Below are 12,577 nucleotides of genomic sequence, written 5' to 3' on the forward strand. Positions count from 1 at the left end.
CTGGCATGTGGTGCTGGGGGATTGAACCGCGGTCCCTGTGCTTTGCTAAGCTTGTTCTAAGTAGGTGCTTTAGACCACTGAGCCATCTCACCAGCCCCCATTTTTGTTATTTTTAATAATTACTGTTTGAAACATACAGTGTTTGAGTTTTATCTACTGGCTAGGAATATTTGCCTCATTCCAGGATTTAATGTATTTTTAGAAAGATGTCAAGATCTGTTTGGGGCAGATCCTTGCAATTGTAGTAGTAGATACTGACCACCAGTGATAATTCCATGTGTCTCTTTTTTAACCTATTATTCGTGATACAGAATCCACATTGAGTCATTAAAAACCTTTGCTGTCTGTTTTTCTTTTTCAGAGGATGAATAATCTTTCATTTAGTGAGCTATGTTGCCTCTTCTGCTGTCCACCTTGCCCAGGGAAAATTGCTTCAAAATTAGCATTTTTGCCACCTGATCCAACTTACACACTGATGTGTGATGAAAGTGGAAGCCGCTGGACTTTGCACCTCTCAGAAAGAGCTGACTGGCAGTACTCTTCTAGAGAAAAAGATGCTATTGAATGTTTTATGACTAGAACCAGTAAAGGCAACCGAATTGCCTGTATGTTTGTGCGTTGCTCACCCAATGCCAAATATACTTTACTCTTCTCACATGGAAATGCTGTTGACCTTGGTCAGATGAGCAGCTTTTACATAGGACTGGGATCACGGATTAATTGTAATATATTCTCATATGATTATTCTGGATATGGTGCAAGTTCTGGAAAACCAACAGAGAAGAATCTGTATGCAGATATTGAAGCTGCTTGGCTTGCTCTTAGGACAAGGTAGGTTGGGAAGGATTGTTCACATTGATCGTTGTTATCCAGAGTTACACTATATAAAAATAGTATAAAAACTGGCTTATTATATATGCATTGAACTACTATAGAAAGACTATAATTACAAATACATACTTAGGAATCTTTACATTTTTAAACTACAATTTTAAATTTTATATAATAACCAAAAAAATTCTCTAGGATAGCTCAGGTTGGTGTGTTAATACATATGTGTATGTATGATTTTTTAAAATTCTAAATCAAATGATAAATGTTTGATTTGTGAACCCTCTCACTGAAGTATGATGTCAACATGTTTTTTTTTTTTTTTTTTCAGTTATCTGTGGCCTTTCAGTGAAATTGTAGAAAATGATGACAGTTAATCATTCATTTGGCCTGTCATTAGTGACACTTTTTATTTAAACCCTAAACAGATTTGCATTATTTTATAAAATTATTTTTGGGATAATATGATTTAACATACCTTATTAGAATGATTCAAGCATTATTTTTTTTTTGTTTGGTTTGGTTTTTTTGTCCGTCCAGGAGCTTTAATATTTCCTGGTTATCCAGCTGTGAAGTCAAACCCTGACAAGCAGGCACTTAGATCCTTAGGACAGTGTGTATCTTTCAGTGGCTTTCAAATTAGAAAACGTATCACTACTGAAAAAAATTGTCAAGCATTATTTTAAAATGAGATTTTACTTTACATTCTGGACTTCTAAAATTTGGGAAGATGATTTCAAGTTAAAAAGGAATATATCATAAATTATATGAGAAAACTTTATTGTTATTCTTTGATTATAAGAAAGAATATACATTTGGAGACTGAAAATTATATTAAACCTTTATAGTTACCAAGATACATACAAATTTTTCTTGAAAATATCTACTTCAAGGGCCGGAAAGATAGCTCAGTGAAGTAAGCACCTGCTTAGACAAGTACAAGGACTGGGGTTCAATCTCCGGCACCACATGTAGTTCTGACCACCAAGTGTGGGTGTAGTGGTGCACACTTGTAATTCCAACACTGGAAGACTGAAAATAGGAGTGTAACTACGAGTCTGAGCTGAGTAGTGAGACCCTGTAGCAAATACACTAAGAAAATACCTACTTTGTAGACTACAGTGTATTTTCTCATGCGTCAGATTAATGTTCAATAAATGTGAAGCTATGTAGTATGTTATTTATCATAAACTAGCCAACATAAAGAAAAGTCATTGTCTCTAATGTTTAAATATTAATCATGCCAGGGAGAACTTCCTTAATTTTGTTAATATGAATAACCTGTTTTAGAAAATGTCTTAAAAGTATTTTCTCCAAAAGTACAAAGTTATCCTTTCAAAAATTCTGTATAAAGTGAATTATTAGCTATGTGTGGTAGCACACACCTGTAATTTCATGTAGTTATTAGGCTGAGGACAGAGGACCAAATTTTCTAGGACAGCCTGGGAAATTTATTGAGACCATGTCTGGAAAATACAGAAAAGGCTGGGGAAACCTAGCTTGGGTGCTACCTGAGTTCAGTCCCCAGTACCTGGGGGAAAAGAGAGTGGGGCAGTGAGGAGAATTCTTAATTGAAATTGAATGAAAACATAGATTTAAAGAATTAAAATAGTAAGTAGTAAAGAGTTCACAGGGAGATGGTAAAGACCATTTAATATTGTTAATACTGAAAATTGTCATGTGATGATCATACTTATAGGGGCTGGGGAGATAGCTCAGTAGAATAAGCACTTGCCTGGCAAGTGCAAGGGCCTGAGTTCAATCCCTGGTTCCGCCAAAAGAAAAAAAAAAAGATGATCACACTTATAAAGACATTAGCATATCTTATTATTTTTGTGGTTCAGTTGTGCTCCACTGTATAAAAAGACCATATCTTTTTTATCTATTCCACAGCTGATGGACATTTGGATTCTTTCCAAGATCTAGCTATTAAAATTTGTGCTGCTATGGCGTGCCATGTTGGCCCTGCCCCCAGGGTGTGCTGAGATGCCCATAGATTGGGCCTGGTGGTGCGCGCCTATAATCCCAGTGTTCAGGAGGCTGAAAACAGGAGGATCATTACGAGTCTGATCTGTGTAGTGAGACCGTGTAGATCCTGTACTAAAATACATAAAAAATACTACTAATAAAACAAAAACAAATTGTGCTGCTGTAAACATGGGTGCACATATTATCTCTGTGGTACAATGTTTTTAATTCTTTTGGAAGCATACCCAGAAGGGGACTAGATAGGTCAAATGGGACCCCCAGTCCAAATCTTTCAAGGAATCTCTACATTGATTTCCATAGTAGTTGTACCGGTCTACAGTCCCAGGAACAGTGGAGAAGGGTTTATTTTTTCACCACAGCCCCTCTGGCATTTGTTACTGATTACTTAATAATAGTCATTCATTCTGAGGTAAGATGGAATTTCCCATGTTTTATTTTGCATCTCGTAGATGACTAGTAATGTTGAATATTTTTCTATTTGCTGTTTGTATTTTTTCATCTGAGAAGTATGTATTCATCATACATGCCCATTTATAGTCTTTACCTATACCAGTGTCTTCAAGAGTTTTACCTATTCTGTCTTCAGCAGATTTAATGTTTCTGTTTTAATGTTTAGACCTTTGATCTATTTCAAATTTTATTTCATGCATGGTGGAAGATAGGAGTTCAGTTTTAGTCGTTGGCATGTGCAGAGCCAGTTATTCCAGCACAATTAATTGAAGAGGCTTCCAGCTAGTGTTTGTGTTTGGTATCTTTATTAAAGATATGGTGGCTGTGTATGTCTGGAATTGTTTCTGTATCTTCTATTCTGTTCCACTGATCTTTAGATCTGTTTCTTTCTTTTTTTTTTTTTGCCAGTATCATACTGTTTTCTCTCCTTTTTTTTTTTTTTTTTTGGTATTTAGAGCAAGGGTGTATAGGATCGCACTGTGTCTCGTAGTGATCCTCCTGTTTACAGCCTCCCAAGAGCTGGGATTACAGGTGCACACCACCATGCCCAGTGTCAATTGCCATCTAAGCATGCTCCAGGGGCAGGGCCGGCCCAGCAGTCCCAGGGATCGAACTCCTGGCTCCTGTGTCTGCCTAAGCAGGTGCTTTAATCCGCTGAGCAATTTAGCCAGCCCTCACACTGCTTTTATCATTGTAGTTTAAAGTACAGTTTCAAGTTAAGGATAGTGATGCCTCCTGACTTGACTATGTTGCCCAGAATTGCCTTTTCTATTTTAGGTCTTACGGTTTGTGTCTAGATGTCCTCTTAAAGCCTCATGCAATCTTGGTGCGGGCTTCTAGAGTTTTTGATTGATTCAGGGTCCAATGCTGGGATTATGGGTGAGTGCCACACCCACCCTAGGTTAGGTACTCTCCATACAATTTAAGGAAAGGAAAGAGGTTTGCTCTGTGCTGCTGCTGCTTCTCCCTTTTTGCTCTTGCTGCTTCTGCTGCTTTCTCCACAATGAACTGTTACCCTCTGCCATGTGTCACTCTGCCTCAGAGCCAGCCAAGTCTGGACTAAAACCTCCACAAACTGAACTAAGTAAATGTTTTTCCTTTAATTTTGGATATCAGATATTTTGTCTCAGCACTGAGGGAAAAGTAACCAAAACAGGTCTCTTCTGGTTCCAAAAATTCTGTGAGATATGCTATATTGGATATTGGATAGGAATTACATTAAATACACCGGTTCTTCCAAGAGCAAGAAAAATCTTTCCATTTTCAATGTAGAGGTCTTTTACATCCTTTGTTAAATTGATTCCTAGGCATTTCATGTTTTTTTGCATGCAATGTGAATGGTGTTTCTCTCTCAGTGAGTTGTGTATAGGACGACTATTGATTTAAGTCTAGCAGCTTTTTAGTAGTTTTTGGGGATCTTGTACAGAGTATCATATCATCTGAAAATGATAATTAAGTCCTTCCTTTTCTACTATTATTCCTTTAATTTCTTTCTCTTGTCTTATTGCTCTGGTTAAAGTTCCAAGAACTGCACTGAATAAGAATAGAGACTGAAGATCCTTGTCTTTTTCCTAATTTTAGAGAGACTTTGAGGTTTTGTTCATGTAGTATGATTTTGGCTCTTGGTTTGTGGTAGATGCCTTTTATCTGATTGACATAAAGACCATCTATTCCAGTTTTCTATAGGGTATATGTTGTGAATGGGAGCTGGACTTTGTCAAAAGTTGTTTTTTTGTTTTGTTTTGTTTTGTTTTGTTTTGTTTTTTTCTGAATCTGAAATGATCATATGACTTGTCGTTGGCTCTGTCAATATGGTATATTACATTTATTGATGTAGCCTTCCTCCACAGTTCTTAAGCTCTGTATGTTGTTGTGGAAGGAACACTGGGAGTTGGTATATGTCATTCTCTTATAAATCTGTCATTAACTTATTGTCACTTGGAAGATTTCATTAAGCAGTTTAATTAGATTGATGGTCTCCAAAGTCCTCCTAGTTCAGACTGTTCTGAAATTGTTATTGCCTGTAGTTCTCTTATTCTTAATTGATAGCCCTGTTTCTATAGAGCTGTGGTGGTAAGCCTCTTAGAGCTTTCAGTGATAACAAACAGCCCATTGCGCATGCATGCAATAGGCTTGCCACCATTGCTCTAGCCTTGCCATTTCCATCTTTAGCTAAAAACTCATAGTTGCACCAGCAATTGTTGCTGTTCAGCTCTTAGCAGTTGTGCAGTGTTGAATCATGCCAGTGCTGCTAATGTTCATGCTTCTTTCTTTATTTCTATGAGATGTGTATTATCTAGCTCTGCTGTAAAGGAAAAAAGCTTTTATAACTTTAGTTACATTAAGAGTAAATTAGGGTTTGGGGAGAAATTGCTGCATGGCCTAAGCACCTGCCTGGCAAGTGCAAGGACCCAATTTCGATCCCTGGCACCACATGCTATGCTGGTCCTACACTGAGCCGACCCTGAAACCAGGCATGGTGACACACACTTATAATCCCAGCACTGGTAAGGCTGGGACAGAAGGATCACTACAAGTCTGAGCTGCTTAGTGAGACCCTGTACCAAATAAATAAGTAAAAGGGTTTTTTTTTCCTTAATTTTTTAAAGAGTAAATTAGAAATAGATGGGACCTCCAGCTTTAGATAAGATCCCAAATCTTTGTGTAGGGTTGATTAGAAGAAACTTTCGGGAAGGAGTATCATAACCCAGATAGTTGAGAGAATCTGTTTTCCCAGAAGAGAACATTGTATGGTTTTTGCCTTGCTCTTTTCTGTGAATGTTCGTATTCTCAGAAAAACTCTCTTAGCTGCCCAAAATTCTAGAACTGCTTTGTAAATGTCTCTTAGCTAACAGAACTGATTATTATCTGCCTTGTAAGTGGAAAGGTATATTTAAGGTCACTATAATCTCAAATTCATTAGCTTTCCTTTTTGTCTTCACTTAAAGTAGTCTTCGTATGAGATGTTTGTAATACAGACAACTAGTAGTTCTTGGGAACATGCTAAGTACCCAATAAATATTTGCTAAGTCAATAAATTCATACTTAAATCTCTAGCAATGGTAAAGAGGGTAAAATTGTACTCTTGAAGTCTATTCATAAGTGACTGAACTGTATAGTGTTTGGAATTGTAGTTTATCTCATCTTTTTAGCTACTAGTCCATCTCTGCAAATAAGCATGGGAAAATTTCAAGAAATGCTAATTTGATCTTTTTTTTTTTTTTTTCCGGTACTGGAGATTGAGCTCAGAACCTTGTGCTTGCAGGCAAGCACTTACTCTACTGAGCTATCTCCCTGGCCCGCTAATTTGCTCTTGACTAAAAATTGTGCTTTATACTCATTTCATACCATAGTTTTCTGTAGGATTTCATCAGTATGACTAGTTTAAAAAATAAAAACGCCATTGCCTATGTCTTGAGAAATAATTTTTGTTATATTAAGTAAAACATAAAACTAAATGTGCCTGAGACTGTTAAAATATTAGTGATATAACTGGGCCTGGTGGCACAGAATTGTAATTTTAGCTACTTGGGTAGCTGAAGCAGAATAGTTGCAAGTTCAAGGCCAGCCCTATGTCGAAACAAAATGCAAAAAGGTCAGGTGGAAGAGGGGCTGCTATCCACAAAACACTGGGTTCAGTGTCCAGGGGCACAAAAAGAAGAAAAGGCAGTAATATGGCATATGCTATGCTTAGTCTATATTGAATTACTAAAATGTAATAACAATTTAATATCATTTTTAATACATTGAAATTTTAAACAATGACAATGCCAGTAATTATTTTCTGAAAGATTAAATAGATGAAATAAATGTAGAATTGAGGGTTTATTGTAAATATATATATATATATATATTTATATATATATATATTTTTTTTTTTTTTTTTTTTGGTGGTTCCAGGGATCAAACTCAGGACCTTGTGCATAGTATAAAAATTGATAGTGCTGAGAAACTTAATTTTTAATCATTTATTACTTAACATTGTCTCACCCTACATCATTCCAATGATAATCTTTAGAAATGAAAGAACATTTCCTTCTGGTACAACTTTTTTTAATTTCTGAATTTTGTAGGTATGGCATTCGTCCTGAAAATGTGATTATATATGGACAAAGTATTGGGACAGTACCATCTGTGGACCTTGCTGCTCGATATGAGAGTGCTGCTGTTATTCTTCATTCTCCTTTGACCTCGGGAATGCGAGTTGCTTTTCCTGATACTAAGAAGACCTACTGTTTTGATGCATTCCCAAAGTAAGTGGTAATATTCAAGATAGTTCAATTATAGGAAACTTAAAAGATTTTGGGTTTTTTTTTCCTATCACTTAAGACATGGATAACAGTTCATTCAGCCATGAGTTTCTATTTCATGTTATCATGTAGAAACAGGGAAAAATTGACTTGAAGAGTGTTGGCAGATGTCCAGTGTCATAGTTTGGGAATTTTGCAAGGGGACTATTGAAACACAGTACACATATTTTATAATGAATCATACAAAGAGTGTAGGAAATCTGTTCACATGCTAAAGACCAAAGAATTCAGCTGAGGGCCTGGATCCCATGATAATGTCCTGCACGCATCAAGCTGAAAACCTAGAGCCCATAGCAGTGCCTCCCATGAGTCCAACTAGAAGCCCATGGCAGTGTTTCATTGAAGCCTATGTCATGGATCTGCGTTGGGAAAGCCCAAAGGTTAGTGGTAGAAGCTAAAAAGTCTGTACCAGCAGGATGAAAGATTTATGCTAGCAGGCTGAGGGATCTGCACTGGAACCAGGAAGTGACACTCAAGGTAAGAACCGGAGCTCTTCCCAAAAGTACCATAGCCTCAATGAGGTCGTGAGCTCCTCCAAAGAGGAGGAGGAAAGCTGAGTTTCCATCAAGAAAGCCAAGGACAAGTTTCTCTAGGAGACTGAGCTGTGCACCATCTTCCCCTCCGGAGCCAGGAAGTGATGTTGAGGGTGAGGACCAGAGCTCCCCCAAAGTACATCATAGCCATTCTGCTACAGCAAGGTCACAAGCTCCTCCTCTAATGAGATCATCCAAGTTCATCAGTAAAGCCAGAATGGTAAGGCTCTCCAGCAGAACACCCCAAGAAAACCAGCAGCTTCCTGACAGCTTCCCCAATAGCTTCATCATTGTTTATTCATCAGTTCTGCCTCTTATACTATTGGCAACAATCTCCAAGTGAGTGTCCCACATCCCACACCCAGCACCACACTAGTTGAGTTCAGCTGGTGTAACAAGTTGACCACCAGTTGGCAATCCACTACAGCCAGAAAGAATGTCAGAAAGGTTGACCAAGAGTAATTCAAATGAAAGGAAAACCTTATATCCTACACAGTGTCACTAGTATTAGACACAAAACAATGAAATTGTGAAATAAAATTGATAGAACTGGCTGTACAACTGGATGTGAGGTACTATACAGAGAACTGTAATGAGATCCTCGTTCCTCTGTTGAGCTGCTTGCTAATGGATACCATTAAGTGACATACCTAACAAGGAAAAAATAAGTAGAGAGAGAATTAGTCAATGATATTTAATTGATGATATCTAATTTACCAAAAATTACAAAATTCTTGTCATGAATTAGAGACTTGCAAGTAGGTTGTTCATTGAATTTGGTTAGTAAATGACGAATTGTCTATAGTCTATACATTACAATATTCAGAACAAAGATATGGTCAAAGGTAATTTCAACTTTATGACTGGTTTTATTTGTATAACACAGATGCAGAATTATATAACCACATTACACTACAATACTATGTAGTACAAGCAGAAATTTCAGCACTGTGTGTAAATGAGGTATACTGTACTTCCCCAAAAAGACACTGAAGCTTTATTAACAAGACATACAGAACTGTATCAAGGGGGTATGTGTGGTAAATCTGAACGGCTTGCCTGGGTCGTAATGGAGAGGATCTTCTGTATCATCACCACACAACCTACAAACATACAGTTTATGGATATTTGAAAAGGAGCAGCCACTTCCTGCTTCTCAAGACAAGAAACAGTTCCCACCTCATTTATTTGTATTTTTTTAATTTTTACTTATTTATTTATACAGGGTCTTGCTACAGAGCTTGGACTCCTGTCTCAGCCTTCCCAGCGCTGGGATTATAGGCGTGTGCCCCTATGCCTGGTTTTGGGGCTGGCATAGCATGTAGTAACCAGGATCAAATCCAGGACCTTGCACTTGCCAGGCAGGCTCTTTACCGCGCTGAGCTATCTCCCCTCTTAGTTTTTTGTCCGTACTGTAGATGGAAAGAATTGATGACCTATTTTCTTCAAAGAGGGAGAAAGGTATAAGAGAAATGCTGTTAAATCTTAGGTTTCCCTTTCACTAGTTGGCAGCAATATAAAGAAGTTTGTGTGAACAGTTGGTCAATAGCCATGTTGTCCCTTGGTTCTTTGAAAGAGCAAAGGTTATTTCAAAAACAAACTTTTTCATTGTCAGCCAGAAAAGTGTCATTTTTAGTAGAGAAAGTACTAATGATGATCTTATCACTACTGCAGGCTAAGGGAAGTTTGAGGGTGGGTGGAGGATTGGTTTATCTTCCCTGTTTTTGTTTTTTTGGGGTTTTGTTGGTTTTGCTTTTTGTTTGCTGTGTTTCAAATTAAGCACCAAAAAGAGCAAGAACTCTACCATGATGGGTGTTTTTTTCTTTTGAGTCTTTTTTTAGCTAATAAAATCTGTTAAACCATTTCTGTTTAGCTGGGTAAGAATTCAGAGGGGAAGATGGTTTAGGTGACATCAACTTAGAGTTTGCCTAGTTCACTCATTTGTGTCTGAGCCACTCCCAAGACAGAACTGTGCTGCCTGTAAACAAAATCCTTGAAAAAGTAATTCTTTCAAAATTTTAATTCCTCTACTGTTGAACATCTTTCTGACAGCAAAAGTATACATAAGCCTTTTACTTAGCAAATACAACCTCAATTTTTTTTCACTGATTATTTTTATAAGATTTTATTACATTCTCATTCTACATTTATACTCTTACCTCTTTCTCAAGATGTTTAAAAAGACCTGTTTGTGAGGTTTGTTTTCTACAGTTTGTCCTCCAAGTTACCTTTGAAAAATCGCCTTTATCTCTTACATTTGAAGCATTTTCTTTTAATGTCTTTAAATTCTTCGCTGTCTGCTAATATGTAAGAGTGCAGAATTAAAGAGCTGATCTGAACATGAAGGCCTGTTGCCAGCGTTTGTGGGAATCAAAAACCAGCTTTTGAAATGTTTCTCAAAACCGAAGACATCCATCTCTTCTGAGCTGATGTTTGAATTTTCTGTTTCGTATGGTTTCTGATGTTTGAATTTTCTGTTATAGAATAAGATAATTTATATTTCTTTTTACATAGTTAACTTCTCTTTTCTCCTTTCTTTTTATGTTACAGCATTGACAAAATCTCTAAGATAACCTCTCCTGTATTAATAATTCATGGGACTGAAGATGAAGTCATTGACTTTTCACATGGCCTCGCATTGTTTGAGCGTTGCCAAAGACCCGTGGAGCCTCTGTGGGTTGAAGGAGCAGGACACAATGATGTGGAACTTTATGGGCAATACCTTGAAAGGTTGAAACAGTTTGTGTCACAGGAACTGGTAAATTTGTAAAACATGTAAATTTGCATACTGGGTTTTCTTTTCTTGCTGAACTGCACTCTTTGGTAAATAGCATAAAACCTGAAGGTTTTGTTTGCAAATCATGACAGTTGCCTTCATAAATGTACAGGTAATGATTTGCTAACAGACTTAATGAAGGTTTTAATTACCAGAACTAGAAACTGGAACTAACAGTATCATGCAGTCAGGTTATATAATTTATATTTTTCTGTGAATTTTTTTTAAAACATCAAATGAGTACTGTATGAAATTTTAATTATAAAAATCAAATGCTGTAAAAGTATTGCCAAATGCTTTTGCATATCAGAAACAAATTTATAAATATTTTTAAAACCTCAATGTACTAAAAATTCTCCTGGTGTACAAGTGTAATAAAAGCTATACTTCTAAAATGGTTCAAGTACTCATAATAGAATAACTACAAAAATGAAAAAGAATAAAGAAAACATGCAAGTTAATCAGAATTGATCTAAACCCTGTTGTACAGGGATGGATAGAGGCTTAACAGGTTATTTTACCATATACATTGAATTTTCTGTTTTCTCTGGTCATAATGTATTTACCCTTTAAAAAAGAAGAAAAAGAAATGAAGTTTTAGTTTTTATGCCATCTGTCCCTTACTAATTAGTTATCATGTAACTGAGAATTCATGACAGCACTGAATTTTAATTAGATTGGATTTATAAGTATGGAACTGTGAGGCAACTACTTAAAATTTTTCATTTAGCTATTTAAAAGGCAGTTAGGGCTTCAAGCCTGATTTTGTATGCAATGTTGTTTTAAATTTGACTAATCTCATAGAGTTGTAGTACTCTTGATCACATAAAAACCTGAAAGTTTGTTAGCTGTTCTTCATCACCACAACTAGACTGGCTATTTGGTCCCTTTTTCATTTTGGCTTTTACTCTGAGAATTTGATGGGTTTACTCCTACATATAGGAGGTAAGAAAACATTTCACTCATAAGTGTTATATTAACCAGTGTAGTAAAAAATAAAGCTCACATGCAAAAACTAAGTTGCCTTTTCTTGAATGAATCCTGCTTGATTAAAACAATGAAAGAAAAAGAAAAATAAGTTTAATGGTATGTAGTTTAATTTGTAAATGAATGAATATTAAAATAATATACACTGTGGATATCTTTTAAGGCCTTATGTAGCTCTAATTGTTCTGCTTGTTCTGTGGTATGTCTTAAGACTATAGTATATGATTCTCTTCAAAGTATATCAAGTATTGTGAATGCTTTGGTTCAGCTGTGTCAAATTAACAGTAAAAAAAAAATTCACCACTCAGCTCTGCTTGTTTGCCTTCTTCCATTCTCATCGCCATACTAAAAGGAGTGAAGAAATAACTATGTACTTTTATGGGACATAGTTCTAAAGTTTTCTGAATTTTTTATTGATTATATATTAGTTGTATTAATGGAATTCAGTATGGTATTTGTGTGTGCATCACTGTATCATGCATTGATTCAGCCCAACCTCCATTTTCCACACCACTGCCCACATACCCTTCCCAATCCCTCTTCTGCTTTCTGATTAACCTTTCAGCTTCCACAAGTAAGAGGAAGCTTTTGGTCCCATGTCTGGCTTATTTTATTTATCATAACATCCTCCACCTCAATCTATTTTTGTACAAATGACAGGATTTCATTCTTTGTGGCTCAACTATACTTTATTGTACATA

At 36.3% G+C, this 12,577-nt stretch overlaps 1 protein-coding gene across 3 annotated transcripts in view; it reads left to right on the forward strand.

The window, feature by feature from the left end:
• Abhd17b (abhydrolase domain containing 17B) overlaps positions 1–12,183 on the forward strand; it is a 39,292-nt gene extending 27,109 nt beyond the window's left edge. For all 3 annotated transcript variants that reach the window (XM_023721951.1, XM_004637132.3, XM_023721952.1), the window contains 3 exons: positions 362–831; positions 7,344–7,523; positions 10,664–12,183. In XM_023721951.1, coding sequence (XP_023577719.1) covers positions 365–831; positions 7,344–7,523; positions 10,664–10,883 — 867 coding nt within the window. In that variant the 5' untranslated portion in view covers positions 362–364 and the 3' untranslated portion in view covers positions 10,884–12,183. The remainder of the gene's footprint in view (positions 1–361; positions 832–7,343; positions 7,524–10,663) is intronic.
• Positions 12,184–12,577: the final 394 nt, after the last annotated feature.

Source organism: Octodon degus, unplaced genomic scaffold (assembly GCF_000260255.1).
Source record: "Octodon degus isolate 3935 unplaced genomic scaffold, OctDeg1.0 scaffold00087, whole genome shotgun sequence".
In the NCBI taxonomy this organism is placed as follows: domain Eukaryota; kingdom Metazoa; phylum Chordata; class Mammalia; order Rodentia; family Octodontidae; genus Octodon; species Octodon degus.